The 16168-nt window shown below is 37.1% G+C and overlaps 2 protein-coding genes across 4 annotated transcripts in view; one reads left to right on the top strand and one right to left on the bottom strand.

Annotated features, from left to right (window-relative positions):
* Positions 1-403: 403 nt before the first annotated feature.
* Positions 404-5565, top strand: LOC139975419 (uncharacterized). 2 transcript variants are annotated; one of them, XM_071983403.1, is made up of 5 exons: positions 404-469; positions 563-729; positions 2812-2879; positions 3842-4070; positions 4697-5565. In XM_071983403.1, the coding sequence occupies exons 1-5, from the start codon at positions 433-435 to the stop codon at positions 4778-4780; spliced, it is 585 nt and encodes a 194-aa protein (XP_071839504.1). In that variant the 5' UTR covers positions 404-432; the 3' UTR covers positions 4781-5565. The 2 variants fall into 2 exon arrangements, with proteins under 2 accessions (XP_071839504.1, XP_071839505.1); XM_071983404.1 differs by having other exon boundaries at positions 3842-4103.
* A 342-nt stretch (positions 5566-5907) lies between these two features.
* LOC139975415 (GTPase-activating protein skywalker-like) overlaps positions 5908-16168 on the bottom strand; it is a 37243-nt gene continuing 26982 nt past the window's right edge. For both annotated transcript variants that reach the window (XM_071983399.1, XM_071983400.1), the window contains exons 5-10: positions 15844-15934; positions 14072-14154; positions 13131-13295; positions 12084-12242; positions 10829-11052; positions 5908-10080 (exon numbers count right to left, since the gene is read on the bottom strand). In XM_071983399.1, coding sequence (XP_071839500.1) covers positions 9927-10080; positions 10829-11052; positions 12084-12242; positions 13131-13295; positions 14072-14154; positions 15844-15934 — 876 coding nt within the window. In that variant the 3' untranslated portion in view covers positions 5908-9926. The remainder of the gene's footprint in view (positions 10081-10828; positions 11053-12083; positions 12243-13130; positions 13296-14071; positions 14155-15843; positions 15935-16168) is intronic.

Genomic DNA, 16168 nt, shown 5'->3' with positions numbered 1-16168 from the left:
CAGGGCCAACCCCATACCCCAAATTGATCACGGGTGCGGGGTTGTTTCCCACAGAATCACCCTTTCATCAGGCCTAATTTTTGAGCCGGTGACAAATCACAACGTTGTATGATATATTTTGAAACCAGCAAAATTAAAATATTTGCTTCTGTGCATTCTTCGTCCGTTCTGCAAGCTAAGGTACATGAATGCGTGTGATCGTCACGTTATGAACAAAATGGCAAGGGTTTTCACTTTCCTTTGTACACCCTCCCTGGCGTTGCCGGGTTTAATTTTTCTTAATATTAAATAGAGTTACCAATCATTCTCAAAGAAGATTACATAAAAATGAGTGGCATTAAATTTAATATTGTATGATATTAAATATAAATTAAAGTTATAAGCGCAATATAGCTTGAATTTTGTTTGATAAGTTTTAAAACATATATCGTTATGAACAGTAAGATTGGCAACAACCGGAATATGGCAGGTAAACTAAAATACCTTTGTTACATATATTATGTATTTTACTACTTTTACATTATTCTAATATTATCCATATTTATTCATAACACTTTTACAGATAACGACCCTTCTTCAGGTAAAACGAGTAAGAAGAACCGAAAACGAAGAGGGAAGAAAGAAGGGGGTAACAAATCGACGGGTACTGTTGGTGTCGCAGAACACATTCACAAAGTTGATCCTGTGGAAGACCTGCGGCAAAAATTGTCGGAGGCAAAATTAGCAAAGGTTGGTAACAAAGGCCTAACTTACGTAAGACATTACTTCATGTTCAACCTTAATCATTGCAATAGCATACTCAGACATTTTACTTTGATATGATTCTTTACCCCATTTTGTCATTTGTTAAATATTCCAACTTTAGGCCTAACATTTATAATAATAGTTAATTAGTACTCTAGCCAAACTAAAGCTAGGCCTTGCCTGATTTAAATAAATAGGGAACTTAGCCGTAGTTGGCTTTAGTGGCAGAAATTAATTCCTTAGATTTTCCTTGTTGAAAATTAAAAGTTTCTTTCAAATTACAAATTAAAGGGGAAGTTAAGGATACAACAAGACATTTATATGTGTTACTGTTAGACATTGTCTATTCCAAACTAGTAATAACCCACATCATTTTGGATTTACTAAAAGTTTTAAAACAACTTTTTTTCATCTAGTGAAACCGTTTCCACCTCCAAATGGAAAAGTGGCCATTTTGTCTTATTGCATGACATATAATCCCCAAAACAGGGTGGGAATATGTTGTACATATCGTATGCAGTAGTGTATGCATGCAATCAGCTGTATCGTACTAGGCCTAGTGTAACGTAATTCCTATAAATATAAGGCTGTATAGCATAGTGCCGCCATGCCCACAATATATCCAACCAACAAACCGACAGCAAAGTAAACTCTAATGCCCTCTTGATTTTGCCATCTGCATTTTTCAAAAAAAGAATATTTACTAACTTTGTACTGAAATCTCCACAATTGTGCTACTAGAACACTGACTGCAAAGGTATTATAAACAATTGCATGGTCCGAAATTGTACAAATGATTTGTATTACTACCACTAGTTGTGCAAAAATAGTTCATATTAGAATTTCTCGAACATTACAATGTATTTCAATGGAGAGATGCCATTGGCTTTAATGCATGCAAGAGATTTCGAGAGCTCATTCTGATGGCCAATCAGGTTTGAATCAGCAAATGAAAAAATGTGATGTTTCAGGAAGATTTCAAAGGAAGAAATGAAATTTGTAGCCTATTTTGATTTTGTAGCAATAAGAATATGTATAGCAATAAATAGCTAGGTCTCATGTACATACCTTAGTTACAACAATTTCTCTGTGCTAATGTATGATGATGTGTTACAACCGAACACATGAAGACTCAGGGGTTTTGAGTAAAACTTATTTGGGGATATGAAAGCGCAAGGAAATTAGTCTGATTACAGATGAATTGTAGTTGAGCTTTATACGTTACTGTTATACTTACTGTTACGTTATTGTTAATTTGTAGTGGCTGGTAACATACATACAGTGTGTTCCACCTCACACCAAACAGCTGGTTTGGGGGATCATACGTCATAGAATAAGACAAAAGTGCTGCTCATTGTTAGTAAACTTCAATATAATAGGGTATATTAGATTGGAATAGGCATTGCCTATCACATATAAATGTCTGTTTTTATCATGAACCTCCCCTTTTAAAAATCTTGAACCTTTTCAGTAATCCACTGTCAATCAACAATCTGCTAGTCTTTGCTAGTGGGTTTATCTGTAATGCAGTGTTGTATGAAAGTAATGTCATGTGGCAAGAGACTTGGCTTGATCTATTAGACTAATTGTTCTCTTATTTTCAGCAAAACCCTTACAATGTGGAGATCGGAGGATAGAAGTGGTAGATACATAGAACTGTCCCAGCCCCCCCCCCTTTTGGGAGTTATTGTTAATAAGTTAATCCAAAAGGCAGTTATTTAATGTTGGCTAGAAAGCCTATGCTTAGTACTTAGTCTTTTAGTAGAAATTTATATTGTGTTCTATTCAAAACAGCAAAGTAAGGAACAAAGCCAATCTTGCTCAAATGCACCACAAATTTGTCCATTAACTTTAACTAGCAGTGAGAGCTTTTCCACAAAGATTACATCAATTATGAGATATGCTTGAAAATGAGTTCTATGTCAAGGTGATGATGGTCAGAAGTAGAAATAGAGCAGATTTGAACAAGTGCAAGTTTGCTATATTGCCTATTAATACTATTTTGGTATAAATTATAAACAAATAAGCCCCACACAAGATAGTTAGTTTTTCACATATATTTTACAGGACAATGAGTTAGCCAACAGATTGAGACAACAGCTGTGGATTGCTCAAGATCTCTCTGCTGGTATCGAGTAAGTTATCTGTATCTTTGCGGTATTTCTTCCCCTTTATAACATGTCATGATCGTGGCCATATCGGAGGACTCTGGCAGCCCTTACAAAATATTACAGCTTAACTCTACCATGTTTAGATATATAGTCATATTTGGTCATCGAATCTTATCAGTAAAAAAATTGTTGAGAAATATCCGGTCTTCCCCAAGTAATCTACTCGACTGGTTATGAAGCAATCTCGGTTAGTGTTGTTAGGCTTCTGCAAGGTATATATTAAATGAATATTCAATTTCTTATGCAAATTAGGCTATGCCTTGCCATGTCTATTATGAGTTGGTTGTAAGCTTTGAAAAGTCATTTTGTTTTTTTAATTTCCTCCTGGTTTGTATAACATACATAGTATCCAGTATTATTTACAAAGTCTGCTGCAGGGGTTCTCATTTAACTTTCAAAGAGGGACAGAGAAAAGCAATGGTGTGGAGCAATGGGTCAAACAGATTCAAAATCTCACTTTTTTCAAGATGCAGCTATGTACAGGATAGGCCAATCAGGTGCTCATGCCAAAGGCCTTTCATACCTGATTAGTGTAGTAGACTGTCGGCCGATTGTTTTTTTTTCTTTTTTGCAAGACCGATTGACATCTGTAGCAGGATGGATTTGCCCCTCTGGCTGCCTATTGAGAACCTATGTTCTACTCTGACTTTAATGCAACAGGTGAACAAGGTAGTTTGGTATCAAATGAACTTGCATGACCAACCCATTTTTCCAACGTAATAACCTGTTTGACATCTGTCAGTAGTCCACATGGTTCAGCAATCAGCTGTCTTTAGATATCATGGAAATACAAAATTTACTAGTTTAAGGAGTGGCTTATAGAAGCTGGAACAAGAAATTAGAATGCTTTAAGTTGAGAAGTTTGGCATCAGCTTTTAGCATGTTTGTTTTCAAATTTTTCTTTCTCTGTTCTTTCATTCTTGTAGACCAAATATTTCTGCCGAGGATAGTGTAACATTGGCATTAGTTCAGGAAGTCAAAAATTATGGGATTGGGCAGCCTGCCAAGGAGCCCGCTTCAGGAACTCCCGTTCTTTCGTCCATGAACGTCGGAGATGCAGACACAAAGAGGCTCAAGAATCTGAGGAAGAAACTGGCTCAAATTGAAAAACTAAAAGAAAAGCAAAGAAATGGAGAGAAGATTGAGTCGAACCAGGTCAGAAATAGCTAACTTGGGAAGGAGTTGCCGGTAACATTTGAATCACAAATTAGAAGATGCCGTATTGATGTACTTACATTAAAATTATTTATTGTAGACATGATTTTCTCGTCGGTATTTCATGGGGAATTAGGAAAACTTGTTTTTCTTTAAAGGCATTGAAGGCTCACCCCAAACCGCGTGTCGCCCTCTGAAAACAAGTTAACTTTCCGTTGCTTGCAAGTGAAGTTTTTTCTTTGTTGCCACAAATTGCAGACAGTAATGAAACGTGATACCTTGTTATCTTTTAGCTGTTCGTCGCTGCTATGCACACTGTGTTGTGGGTATTGACCGTAGCTGTATGTATTGACTGTACACTAGTGTCTAATTACCGATGGTAGCAAGCTGTGTGTGTATTTTCTGGGATCGATGGTGGTGTCTAACCATTCTGTTACACTTCAATCGAAACTAGGTCAGATTATCGGCATTAGACGTTTCTTTGTGCGCGAGTCTTCACTCCCTATAACTCTCCCCCTTTACATGTGTGTGTATGTATGTATGTGTGTGTGGACAGCTGACAAGACTTTGACAGCATCATAACCTCAATTTGTTCAATCTTGTATTCCTGCTCGTCTCGTCTACAGTTGGAGAAAATAAACTCAGAGGAAGAAGTGAGAGAAGAACTGAGACACGTTGAGGAATTATTGTCCATTCCAGTGAAAATTTGAAAAGGTTTGCGGATGGCAGGGGAGAGCGGGCATAACTGAGACGTCAACCTCCAAGAAAAGCCAGTTTGTAATTACACTAAGCACAGAACCTGTTGGGGTTTTAAGAGCTTTGTATAGTGTACAATGTCTTCTTTAATAACAGGTGTACTAAGCAATCATTCAAGGTTAGACACAATCAAGTCTGTTGTTTGTTGGGTTTTGCCCTTGAAAAGGTGCAAAACGGTACCGGTTTGTGTTAATGATAACTTCCTTAAGTAGTCAGAACCATGGAAGGTTCTTCAACACATACAAGATATTTGTACTTCACATGACTGTTAGCTTTGGGTTGTTGGTAAGGTTGCTTTATCACAAGTCCATCCGTAGTAGTACACATTGTTACTAAGCACAATTGGATATAAAATGTTACGTTACAGTAGCATTTATAGTATTTTGTTGTTTTGAAGTCCCACACTTGACTCAAGCACTGTACCCTTATCTAAGTAGGTACTAACACTATAATTAAGAATGACAGTGGATCACTCATATTGTTATTTAATGGTTCCTTGCACAATGTGTACACCGCCTTATATGATATGTATATGATATATATATAATATGTAGACAGCCAGCTATAGCAATGTATCTTGATGGGGTATCCTAAATAGGAAATAACACTAGCAAGTGATATTTATGAAAGTCTTAGCTAAGCTTGCACTTGGTATTAGTATTGTAATCAGTTTCCACTAAAGGTCCTGGTTGCAAGCATATAACATTAATTTACCTGGTTAGATTCAATGTCAAATATGTACACAAAGATATAATAAATGCTGAGAAGTTTGCTAAGCTATACCAGCTGTATTCCACAAGTAAGTCTAAATCGGGCAGAAAGTAATCCCCAATCGGTATAACAATCAGATGTTTTTATCAGAAATAAAAGGTTATGTCATAAATGATACAGGGTGTTGATATCCACTTAACTGTGATATGTCGACAAGGTTTATTAATTGGTTATTTTGTATGGATGGTTATGTATTTACAGGATGCAAACACCAAAGTAAATATTAAAGATAGAACTTATTTTGTAATGATGGAAATTGATGCATGACTCTGAGAACAAAGAAAAATAAAATGTGTAAAAGGCCAAAAAATAGTTGGAACTTTTGACTTTATTGCACAATATGGGAAGTTTACAAACTCTTGATTAAATATTTACCACGAAATAATAGTACAAAGGTTTACTCGCGGAAGAGAATGGGTCAATGGTACGGACATGACCATATGGAATTAATACATCTTTACCACCTGCGGTCTGTTGATAATATGAACAACATTTATAATAGATCAAATGGGGATGAATCAACAATTTATCATGAACATTGAAAAGTACATCAGTCGATTCTTAATACTGTGTTTTATGATAACTATTAAAGTGTTGCTTCCATCACTGCAAGCGTCATTACAAGGAACATGAATAACAATTATTCTTTGTGGGTACGTTAAATCCAACTGAGACATCCACTTAAGTGACTTGACTGAAATTACCCCAGAAAAGTGTGAAAAGAAAAGGTACGTGAGATAAAACTGTTGCTTTTTGATGGTTATCGAAAAAAAAAAAGCTTACGAGATTGAAGCTCACAGAATCGTCCATCAGAGTATGTACACAGGCATTGACCTAATCTTATAGGTCATCAGTAATTGCCTTGGAATAATCCTCCTCGAAAGTGAAAACCATTAGCAATTATGAACAGGTTAACTTTGTGGGCCATAACTGATCACCATTAAAGCAAGTCTGACTCCAGTAACAACAGGCGCGTAGCCAAGGGGGGGGCGAAGGGGGCAGCCGCCCCCCCGTTGAGCATATTTAAAAATTTTTTTTTAATGTTTTTATGATATTGCTAGTATTTTCAAAAGAGAAAATGCTTAGATGCAACTTACAAGGCCTGGGAAGTGCCATTTCCAGGGATCTGGGAGGCATTTTCAGCCAAAATTTTCTTGTACGCTTCGCATCAACCATGGTGGCTCTACGCTTAGTTTGCAATGCCAAATCTACAGTTTCACCCCTCGGCAAATTCCTGGCTACGCGCCTAAGTAACAAGCAACATAAACACTTCAGTTTGAGATAATTCTTTGTGCTGTCATCAAACTCCTGTCACAGCGTGACGGGGAGCAGCCGGGTCACACAAGTGGTGAATAAGTGCACATTGTCATTGTGTCAGTCCAGTTACTAATATCTCAAGTACCAATTGTTTACCATTTCCTTTATAGCGACAGGTCTAAAATACAATGGGTCTATTAAATATCACAACAGTGCAAGCAGAATGGAGGGACCTTGAACATAACCAAGTTATATACTTATTATTTTAGTGAACAATTAATTATTAGTAATGTTATTAGATTGATTATCAACACAAATGGTTACTAAGACTTATTCGGCAGTACATTTTCTTTATCAAACTATATAATACCTTGCAGCTGCAGCAGTCGACACGATTCACACTTTTCTAAGAGAATCCCAGTGGGGGGTGGGGGCAGGGGGGGTGATTGACACTGTTCATAGATGAGTGGCTCAAGTTTGAAAGTTTGCTATCATTTCAAAATGCAGTTTAAAAAAAAAAGCAAGGGTAATAAAAATTTGCATAGATATATATGTCATTGCTAAGATATGACTAAAATATCAAAATCTTGATTAATATGTTTGACCCATTTAATCATGTTGCTGTACTATAGAAAATAATGACCTGGTTAACATCAAAAAGCTGTGTTAAGAAATGTCTCTGCATAGTAAGCATTATTAATTGACAGGCCAACTGAGTCACCATCATCTAATGACTACTGGCATAAAATGTGAGAAAAGAAAAAGTGACCCTTTCCACCTTCTGTCTTCTATAAATATAAAATGAAATTGCTTGAAGCTATCGACATTTTTTAACAACTATGTCACTCATTCTGGTATTGCTAGAAACGTCCATAAAATTATGCAAACTGATTAAGGAAAGAAAAGACATTCATAAGTTGGTAATGAATATAATAAACTGAATAGTTGATGCTTTCAAATTAAACGCGAAAGTCACTTGATAGAATTTTTATGACAGGTTTCTAGCTTGCCTCAGGAATCCTATCAAACAACCATGCTTAATATTAGAATGAAGTCGTTCAGACAATACTGATTTATACATAATTCATGTGTAATGTGTATACATATTTGTCCAGCCAAATGAATATACAAGCCGATCTAATACTTAGCAAAAGAGGAAGTCATAAAATATAAACCACCAAGAAAGTATGTTGTAGAAAATTGTGAGATGTGACCATAGATCCTGACTACAGGTTCATATTGATGGTATGTATTAAAATAGTGTGTCATTCAGTATAGAATAATGAAGGAGGGTCCATCAACCTTAGCAAAACAAAATCTTCAATACTTAAATCTAATTATAAATCTTTATAGTGTTTTTCTGTGTATATGTCTGTTTGTGCTTTGCAACAGTATTCATTTTACATGAAAGTTATAATTAATGTGATATCCAGAATATGCACAGTTATGAACTCTATAATTGCTACCGCAAACATATATCACAGCTGACATACATATATCACTGCCGACATACATGTCACTGCCGACATACATATATCACACCGACATACATATATCACTTCCGACATACGTACGTCACTGCGGTTATACATATATCTCTGCTGACATACATATATCACAACGACATATATATATCACTGCCGACATACGTACGTCACTGCCGACATACATATATCACTGCCGACAAACATGTCACTGCCGACGTACATATGTCACTGCCGACGTACATATATCACTGCTGACATACATATATCACTGCCGACATACATATATCACTGCCGACATACATATATCAACACTGCCGACAAACAAGTCACTGCCCACATACATATATCAATGCCCACATACATATATCACTGCTGACATACATATATCACTGCCGACATACATTTATCACTGCCGACATACATATATCAACACTGCCGACAAACATGTCACTGCCCACATACATATATCACTGCTGACATACATATATATCACTGCCCACTTACATATATCACTGCTGACATACATATATATCACTGCCGACATACATTTATCACTGCCGACATACATATATCAACACTGCCGACAAACATGTCACTGCCCACATACATATATCACTGCTGACATACATATATATCACTGCCGACATACATATATCACTGCCGACATACATATGTCACTGCCTTGATAATTAAATACTAATTATAAATCTTTATAGGGTTTTTCTGTGTATATGACTGTTTGTGCTTTGCAACAGTATTCTTTTTACATGAAAGTCATAATGAATGTGTCAATGTGATATCCAGAATAAACTCTATAATTGCTACCGCATATATATATATCACTGCCGACATATGTCACTGCCGACATACATATATCACTGCCGACATACATATATCACTGTTGACATACATATGTCACTGCCGACGTACATATATCACTGCTGACATACATATATCACTGCGGACATACATATATCAACACTGCCGACAAACATGTCACTGCCCACATACATATATCACTGCTGACATACATATATCACTGCCGACATACATATATCACTGCTGACATACATTATTCAACACAATAGGGAATTGTCTGGTCATGATTTACAGACAAGAATGTAATCAACATTGAGGTCATGGTTACAGATACTACTGTAATCAACGTTGAGGTCATGATTACAAATACTAATGTAATCAATGCTGGAGGGGAAAGAAATTCACATTTACAGAGTACTCCTGTAAGTTACCCAAGTTGTGTAAATGTTTCAATGTGACCATAAATAACCATCTTTAATCTTAAATAAACAACTTAAATAAACACGGTTATTGGAATAGCTTGGACGAGGAATGATTTGGAGGTCTATTATCTACTCCTGATGTGGATCACAGCCGCCTCCATCGTGGATTTCCATCATCTCACTTAGTTTACGGCCAGCAGCCTCTTCAACAGATAGTCAGGGAATATTAATGCAACAATTACACCAAACACTCAACCGTATCAAGGTATCTGGCTCAGATGAGACTGATGAATCATAGCTGATCGTCAATCTTGATCGAAACCGATTTGTCGGGATGATCGGATTTAATCGCCATCATCAGAATCGGCAAAAGTTAGTACTTCTATTACTCTTGTCTGGAAGACCTCTTCTTTGGCCAGGGGTGGATTGTTAAAAGTGATGCAGGCTTTGGTTCTTCCTTTGGTTAAATCTCCATCTAGACAAATACCGTCGCCACCTCTGCAAAAGAAAGGGAAGTTAATTTATTTCAGGTTACAACATTTGCCTTAACTCATGCAATAACATACACACTAAAACAGATGTTTGTGTACATTAAATGTCCATAGAGTATGTTCTAACTTCAGCTACAATTGATCAAACAGATGTCATATTATACAGGATTTATCAATTTTGAAAGCAGTCTGTGAATTACTCTGTAAAACTCGGTTAAAATAAGCCAAGTTCCACAAACTATTCAATGCAAAATGAATCAGTGATTTTCACCAAGTACCCAATTCACTGACAACTTACTGTACTACACATGGATAATGCACTGTACTGCTGTACTGTACCTGATGGGATCCGGGCAGGGGGTTGGTTGTAGAAGTGTACAATCCCACCCCCCAGATATAGTACTTATTATTAAACACAACCTTGCCTTTGACCTAATCATAGACCCAATCTATAGCCTAGCTATGTCTCAGAATAAACCATTTCACTTTTAAAACTTTAATATTGTCTAGGTGGGAGGGTGCCCACCCAACCCCTCACATGGTTGTCAGGTTCCAGGACCTCACATCTCCATGTAATTCTGCTGGATACCCTACCACAGTGTGGTACATGTCGGTACTATACTGCATATGGGTAATGAATGCACTGTGCTGCTGTACTGCATATGGGTTATAACACAAAATGAAATGTTTTTGTGGTATTTGCTACAATACCTCACAAAAGACTTCTGCACACTCCTTCAAGATGCATCACTTACCCTCCACCAACAGCTATGAGATTGGCTTGAGCACGCATAAAGAGATGCGCAGCATGGTCTGATGGTCCGCTAACTTTATTATTATCGATTAATCCAACCCAGGGATACTTCTTTTCTTCCGGTGATAAAGAAAACATGAAACTCTCTCCGGTCCCAAAGTAAGGCGTCTTCTGTTCCTCATCATTCCTCTGACCCCAACAAGTTGATAGGTAAGCACCAAACACCTGGAATATAGACATGGAACACTCGGTATTAGCCCGAAGAGGACCATAGTAATCTGACTCCCTCGATCATACACCTGCAGAAGGCATTGCTACAAGTCTTGTACATCATACATAACAGATATGACTTACATGGACACCACGGTGCCTGACATAAATCTTACATAAGAAAGGCTAAAGGTAATATTCTGCATTCTCTTAAAACAAGCACTAGTATTTTGGAAATTAAATCAGCAAACTAATTTAACGATAATTGTGGTACTTGACGACAGCTCTGTTCAATGACAAACAAAAAGAACACTGATGAAAAATGTCACGTAGAGGTGACGCTCACATTAATCAAATCGACTTCAGATACCTCCATGGCATCAACACAAGTAGCCAGTGTTAATATGTAAGTTAGAGCACACATGCACATTCTTTGTCCTGTAAATTCCAAAACTTACTGGTTTGGATATTTACGAGTGACGAGGTTACCTGTCTCCTCACAACCTTAGCACCTAGTTCTACCGTGCCTATAACGTCCCGGTAAAATAATAACACTGTGCGCACTCTATGACCGGACCCCCCCCCCCGGTCACTGCCCTTCCTTCTCATGAGACCACTCCTTTAAAGGAGTTTTCCATAAGAAATCCATGTGATGACACTTTTAATGGTAGAATGAGAAGGAAGGGCAGAGACTGGGGGGTCCGGTCATAGAGGGCGCAAAGTGTTATTATTTTACCAGGACGTTATAGGCACGGTAGAACGAGGTGCTAAGGTTGTGAGGAGACAGGTAAGCGAGGAGTGAAGTAAATAAGTGGAGGACAAAGATAAACAACCTGCTCCTATAACTAATACAAGGGGCCGATCACACATTGTATTGGTCACGGGAATTTCAAGAGATTTCTGTCACGATCCTTTGTACAGGTTTGGTATTTATACCTCACGCTAACCTCCATCTGCACAATGATTTACTTTAGAATATTTACGTAGAATGGTCACCTCTGGAGGAATTATCATTGTTCACAGAGCAACGATCTATGAAGACATACCTCATCGTCCATGGTCTTTATCAGCAGAATGGTTGGTTCGCAGTATTCACATCGCTGGTAGAATGTGTTGATCGAGAAACCGTGGTCCTCAGACGTGAACACAAGACTCGGCTGATAGATTGAGAAACGGGTAGGCAGCCAACTCCAGATGGTTTGAAGCTGTAGACAGGAAAGATGAAATTAGTTTTTACATCTCCTCGACGGAGCAAGGTATTGAAGTATAGGAATGGCAGTGCGCTGGCAGCCAAGAGCGGGCTTAAAGGGTGTGAAGACTCGCGCAAAAAGACGCAAAACGTCTAATGCCGCCAATCTAACCTATTTGAATAAAGTGTAACAGAAGTAAAGACACCACCATCAATTCCAGAAAACACACACACAGCTTGCTACCTTCGGTAATTAGACACTAGTGTACAGTCAGTACATACAGCTGCGGTCAATACCCACAGCACAGTGTATAAACGATACAGGGATGGACATCTCAGGTCCAGCTAAAGATAACAAAGTATCACGTTTCATTACTGTCTGCATTTTGTAGCGACACAAACAAAATGTCACTTGCAAGCAACAGAAAGTTAACTTTTTCAGATGGCCACACACAGTTTGGGGCGAGTCTCCAATGCCTTTAATAAGGCAATCAAATGGAACATGAAAGGATTACGTCAACATTATTGATAATACCTCTTTCGATCAATGAATTGAGTTAACATTCACAAAAATACCAGTTTCGCAAAAAACAATTGATTTGACATGAATGATGACACATTTTACTGAAAGAATTGGGTTATCATTACTGATGAAGCAAGTTTTGTAAATATTTCAGTAATGTTAAATAACGATCATAAATGTTTTGTAAATTGAATTCAGTTAACAGTGTTGATACCTGCTTGATTAGCTTTACTTCTCTAACAATAATGATGATACCAGTTTTTTGGCAAGAATTCAGTGAATATTAGATGATACCTGTGTGGTTGAATGAATTTCATTAACATTAATGATGATACCCATTTTGTTATGAAGAATTGATTGAACTGTAATGATGAAGATTACCTGTTTTCCCGTTACGATGGTTGATCCTGACCTACGCAGGGCGATGGGTACGGAGAGACTCTGAGGAGAGCTCTGCGAACCATCACCATCATCTGCTGCGACCTTGACCTTTGTTTGATAAGCACCAATCACAGACCTGGACAGACCTCTGAACTGGAAGCCCACCTACCAGACAAGACAAATCAAATAAAACATGAACATTGTTAAAAAAAAAAAAAACACGTCTTTTCTTCGATAACAAATCTATTATACCACGATTCTTTATTATTACTACAGACTTCCTTATAATATTAACCTTCAGAGCTGCAATACACTGAAGTGGAAGCCCACCTACCAGACAAGAAAAATCAAATAAAACATGCACATTGTTGAAAAAGACTTGATCCTCAAAAAAAAAAAAAATGTTGTCTATTCTTTGATAGCAAATCTATTTTCCCATGCAGGACCTGGAAGGGGTGGAACTTCTTTTATTACTAAAGACTTCCTTATTGTGTTAACCTTCAGAGCTGCAATACACTAGATTGACAGAGTTCAATATAAAGAAAAGAAAAACTCGAAATGTAAGTCTTGATAACTTTCCTCTATGGAGCTAAAAAGACGATGACGACGACAATATAATAATAATAATAATTATAATGATGATCATAATAATAATGGTCAATATGGTCAGGTGCAATACTTAAGTGCATTCTGATTCACACAAACAAGGATTTGGGCCAAAATTACTGTAATTTTCAACATGAAGAGTACTATAATTAAAATACTGACCGATGGCTGCTATGCCTGTGACCAAGTTTCTACATACCGTTCTTTACGTATATTTATGTAAATTTATTTTGATATATTGAATTAAGTGGTCAACACTATATACCAAATAGTGAATGATGGTGGGCTGTCTGTATTGGTAATTACTAATGGAATACACATTGAAAGGTACTTACAGATAGGAATTCCTCTGGAGAGATATCTGTTGTCTGAAGAAACTTCTGAATGGAAGCGGGGATATTTGTTGCACCGTCATAGGCTAGGAAGAATCATAACACAATAACTTCAATAGGCTAGAAGATGAAAGCATGTAACAGGGGCATAGGAGTTGGCATTGGGAGGGGGAAGTAAGGGTATATTCTTTCAATAATTTGCTGGATAAAAACAAGGAGATATATTACAAAGTAGCTCCAGAGATTTCTGTCTTTCTTACATGTATTATTTCGACTTGAAAATCGCTACAAAAGAACATAAAATAAATGAAAAATGCTGCAGGGGGTTTTGGTCTTTTTGGCAACCAGCTTGCACCAAGCTAATAACAATAAAACCCCCAATCAGGACTACCCTCATATGTATCTGTGTATGGTTCCAGTAGGGTAAAAGGGGAAGGTAAGAGGAAGGTACTTCAAAGGCTAGAATGAAACATAACACAATAACTTCATAAGTTAAAAGTGGAATGTATTTGATTCTTAACAGGGTAACAGAGAGAACTGTGGTACTTCATAGGCGGCAGAAGGATCACATATGTTAATTTATAGGATAGGATGTCATCGTTACAACTTTAAAGATCCAATTTATTCAATTATGCTACTTAATAGATTAAGAGTGGAACAAGTATGGTGTGTCATAGGTTAAAAGTGGACAGTGTATAGTGTGTCATAGGTTTTAAGTGGATCATGTATGGTGTGTCATAGGTTTAAAGTGGAAAATATATGGTGTCATAGGTTTAAGTGGATCATAGGTGATGTGTCATAGCTTTTAAGTAGACAATGTATGGTGTGTCATAGGTTTTAGTGGACCATGTATGGTGTGTTATAGGTTTAAAGTGGACCATATGTGATGTGTCATCGGTTTAAAGTGGACCATGCATGGTGTGTCATAGGTTTTAAGTGGATCATGTATGGTGTGTCATAGGTTAAGAGTGGACAGTGTATAGTGTGTCATAGGTTTTAAGTGGATCATGTATGGTGTGTCATAGGTTTGAAATGTACAATGTAAGGTATCTCATAGGTTAAAAGTGGACAATGTATGGTGTGATAGGTTTTAGGTGGATCATGTGTGGTGTGTCATAGGTTTAAAGTGGACAATATTTGGTGTGTCATAGGTTTAAGTGGATCATGTATGGTGTGTCATAGGTTTGAAATGTACAATGTAAGGTATCTCATAGGTTAAAAGTGGACAATGTATGGTGTGATAGGTTTTAGGTGGATCATGTGTGGTGTGTCATAGGTTTAAAGTGGACAATATTTGGTGTCTTAGGTTTAAAGTGGACCATGTATGATGTATGTGTCATAGGTTAAAGGTGGACCATGTATGGTGTGTCATAGGTTAAAAGTGGACCATGTATGGTGTGTCATAGGTTTAAGTAGACCATGTATGATGCTTTGAAGGCTAAAATGAAACAGAATATAATAATTTCACCCTCTCCGATGAGCAAGATTAAAGTTTGACAAGACCACCCTAAAAACTATGCTAGAATGGATTGAATTAATTACAATGTCCTCTGCTTCTGAGAAGCATTAAAGAGAATGTTTAAAATGTCAAGGTCCATCATTTGATTGCCATTTGGGTCTCTTTTTGACTTCCCCATGAAATAACTACTAAAATCAATTACTACACTTTGTAATATCCCATTTTTTTGTGACTGGCTAAGTTTTCTTTTTCTCAGTCAACACAAATGTTAAGTTTTCTTACAAGCTAGTAGATTACCCTATATGTAGGGACTTACCTCTGTGTTTCTTGTAGAGCACCAACACCGATAATCCAACTCGGTAAAATATCTTCAAGCCTTCCATTAAATAGCAGTCCATAACCCGGATCTGGAAAATTTGTTAAAATTTAAATGGATACAGCAGATCCAGTCAATTTGTTCTCTTACATCTGTATTATCCTAACCTTACCTTCATGATATAAATGCTTTTCAAGTACCAAACGTATTCAACCATCCACAGTAACAACCAATGGACTAAATGAGATCACACGTTCCCTTCTATTCGGGGATTGTAATCTGTTCAGACTACTGTCACTCAGACCAATAAGTAGTAAACACTGAG

Source organism: Apostichopus japonicus, chromosome 10, assembly GCF_037975245.1.
Source record: "Apostichopus japonicus isolate 1M-3 chromosome 10, ASM3797524v1, whole genome shotgun sequence".
In the NCBI taxonomy this organism is placed as follows: domain Eukaryota; kingdom Metazoa; phylum Echinodermata; class Holothuroidea; order Aspidochirotida; family Stichopodidae; genus Apostichopus; species Apostichopus japonicus.
Note: the sequence above shows the minus strand (reverse complement) of the source record. Positions and strands in the feature narration are given on the sequence as shown.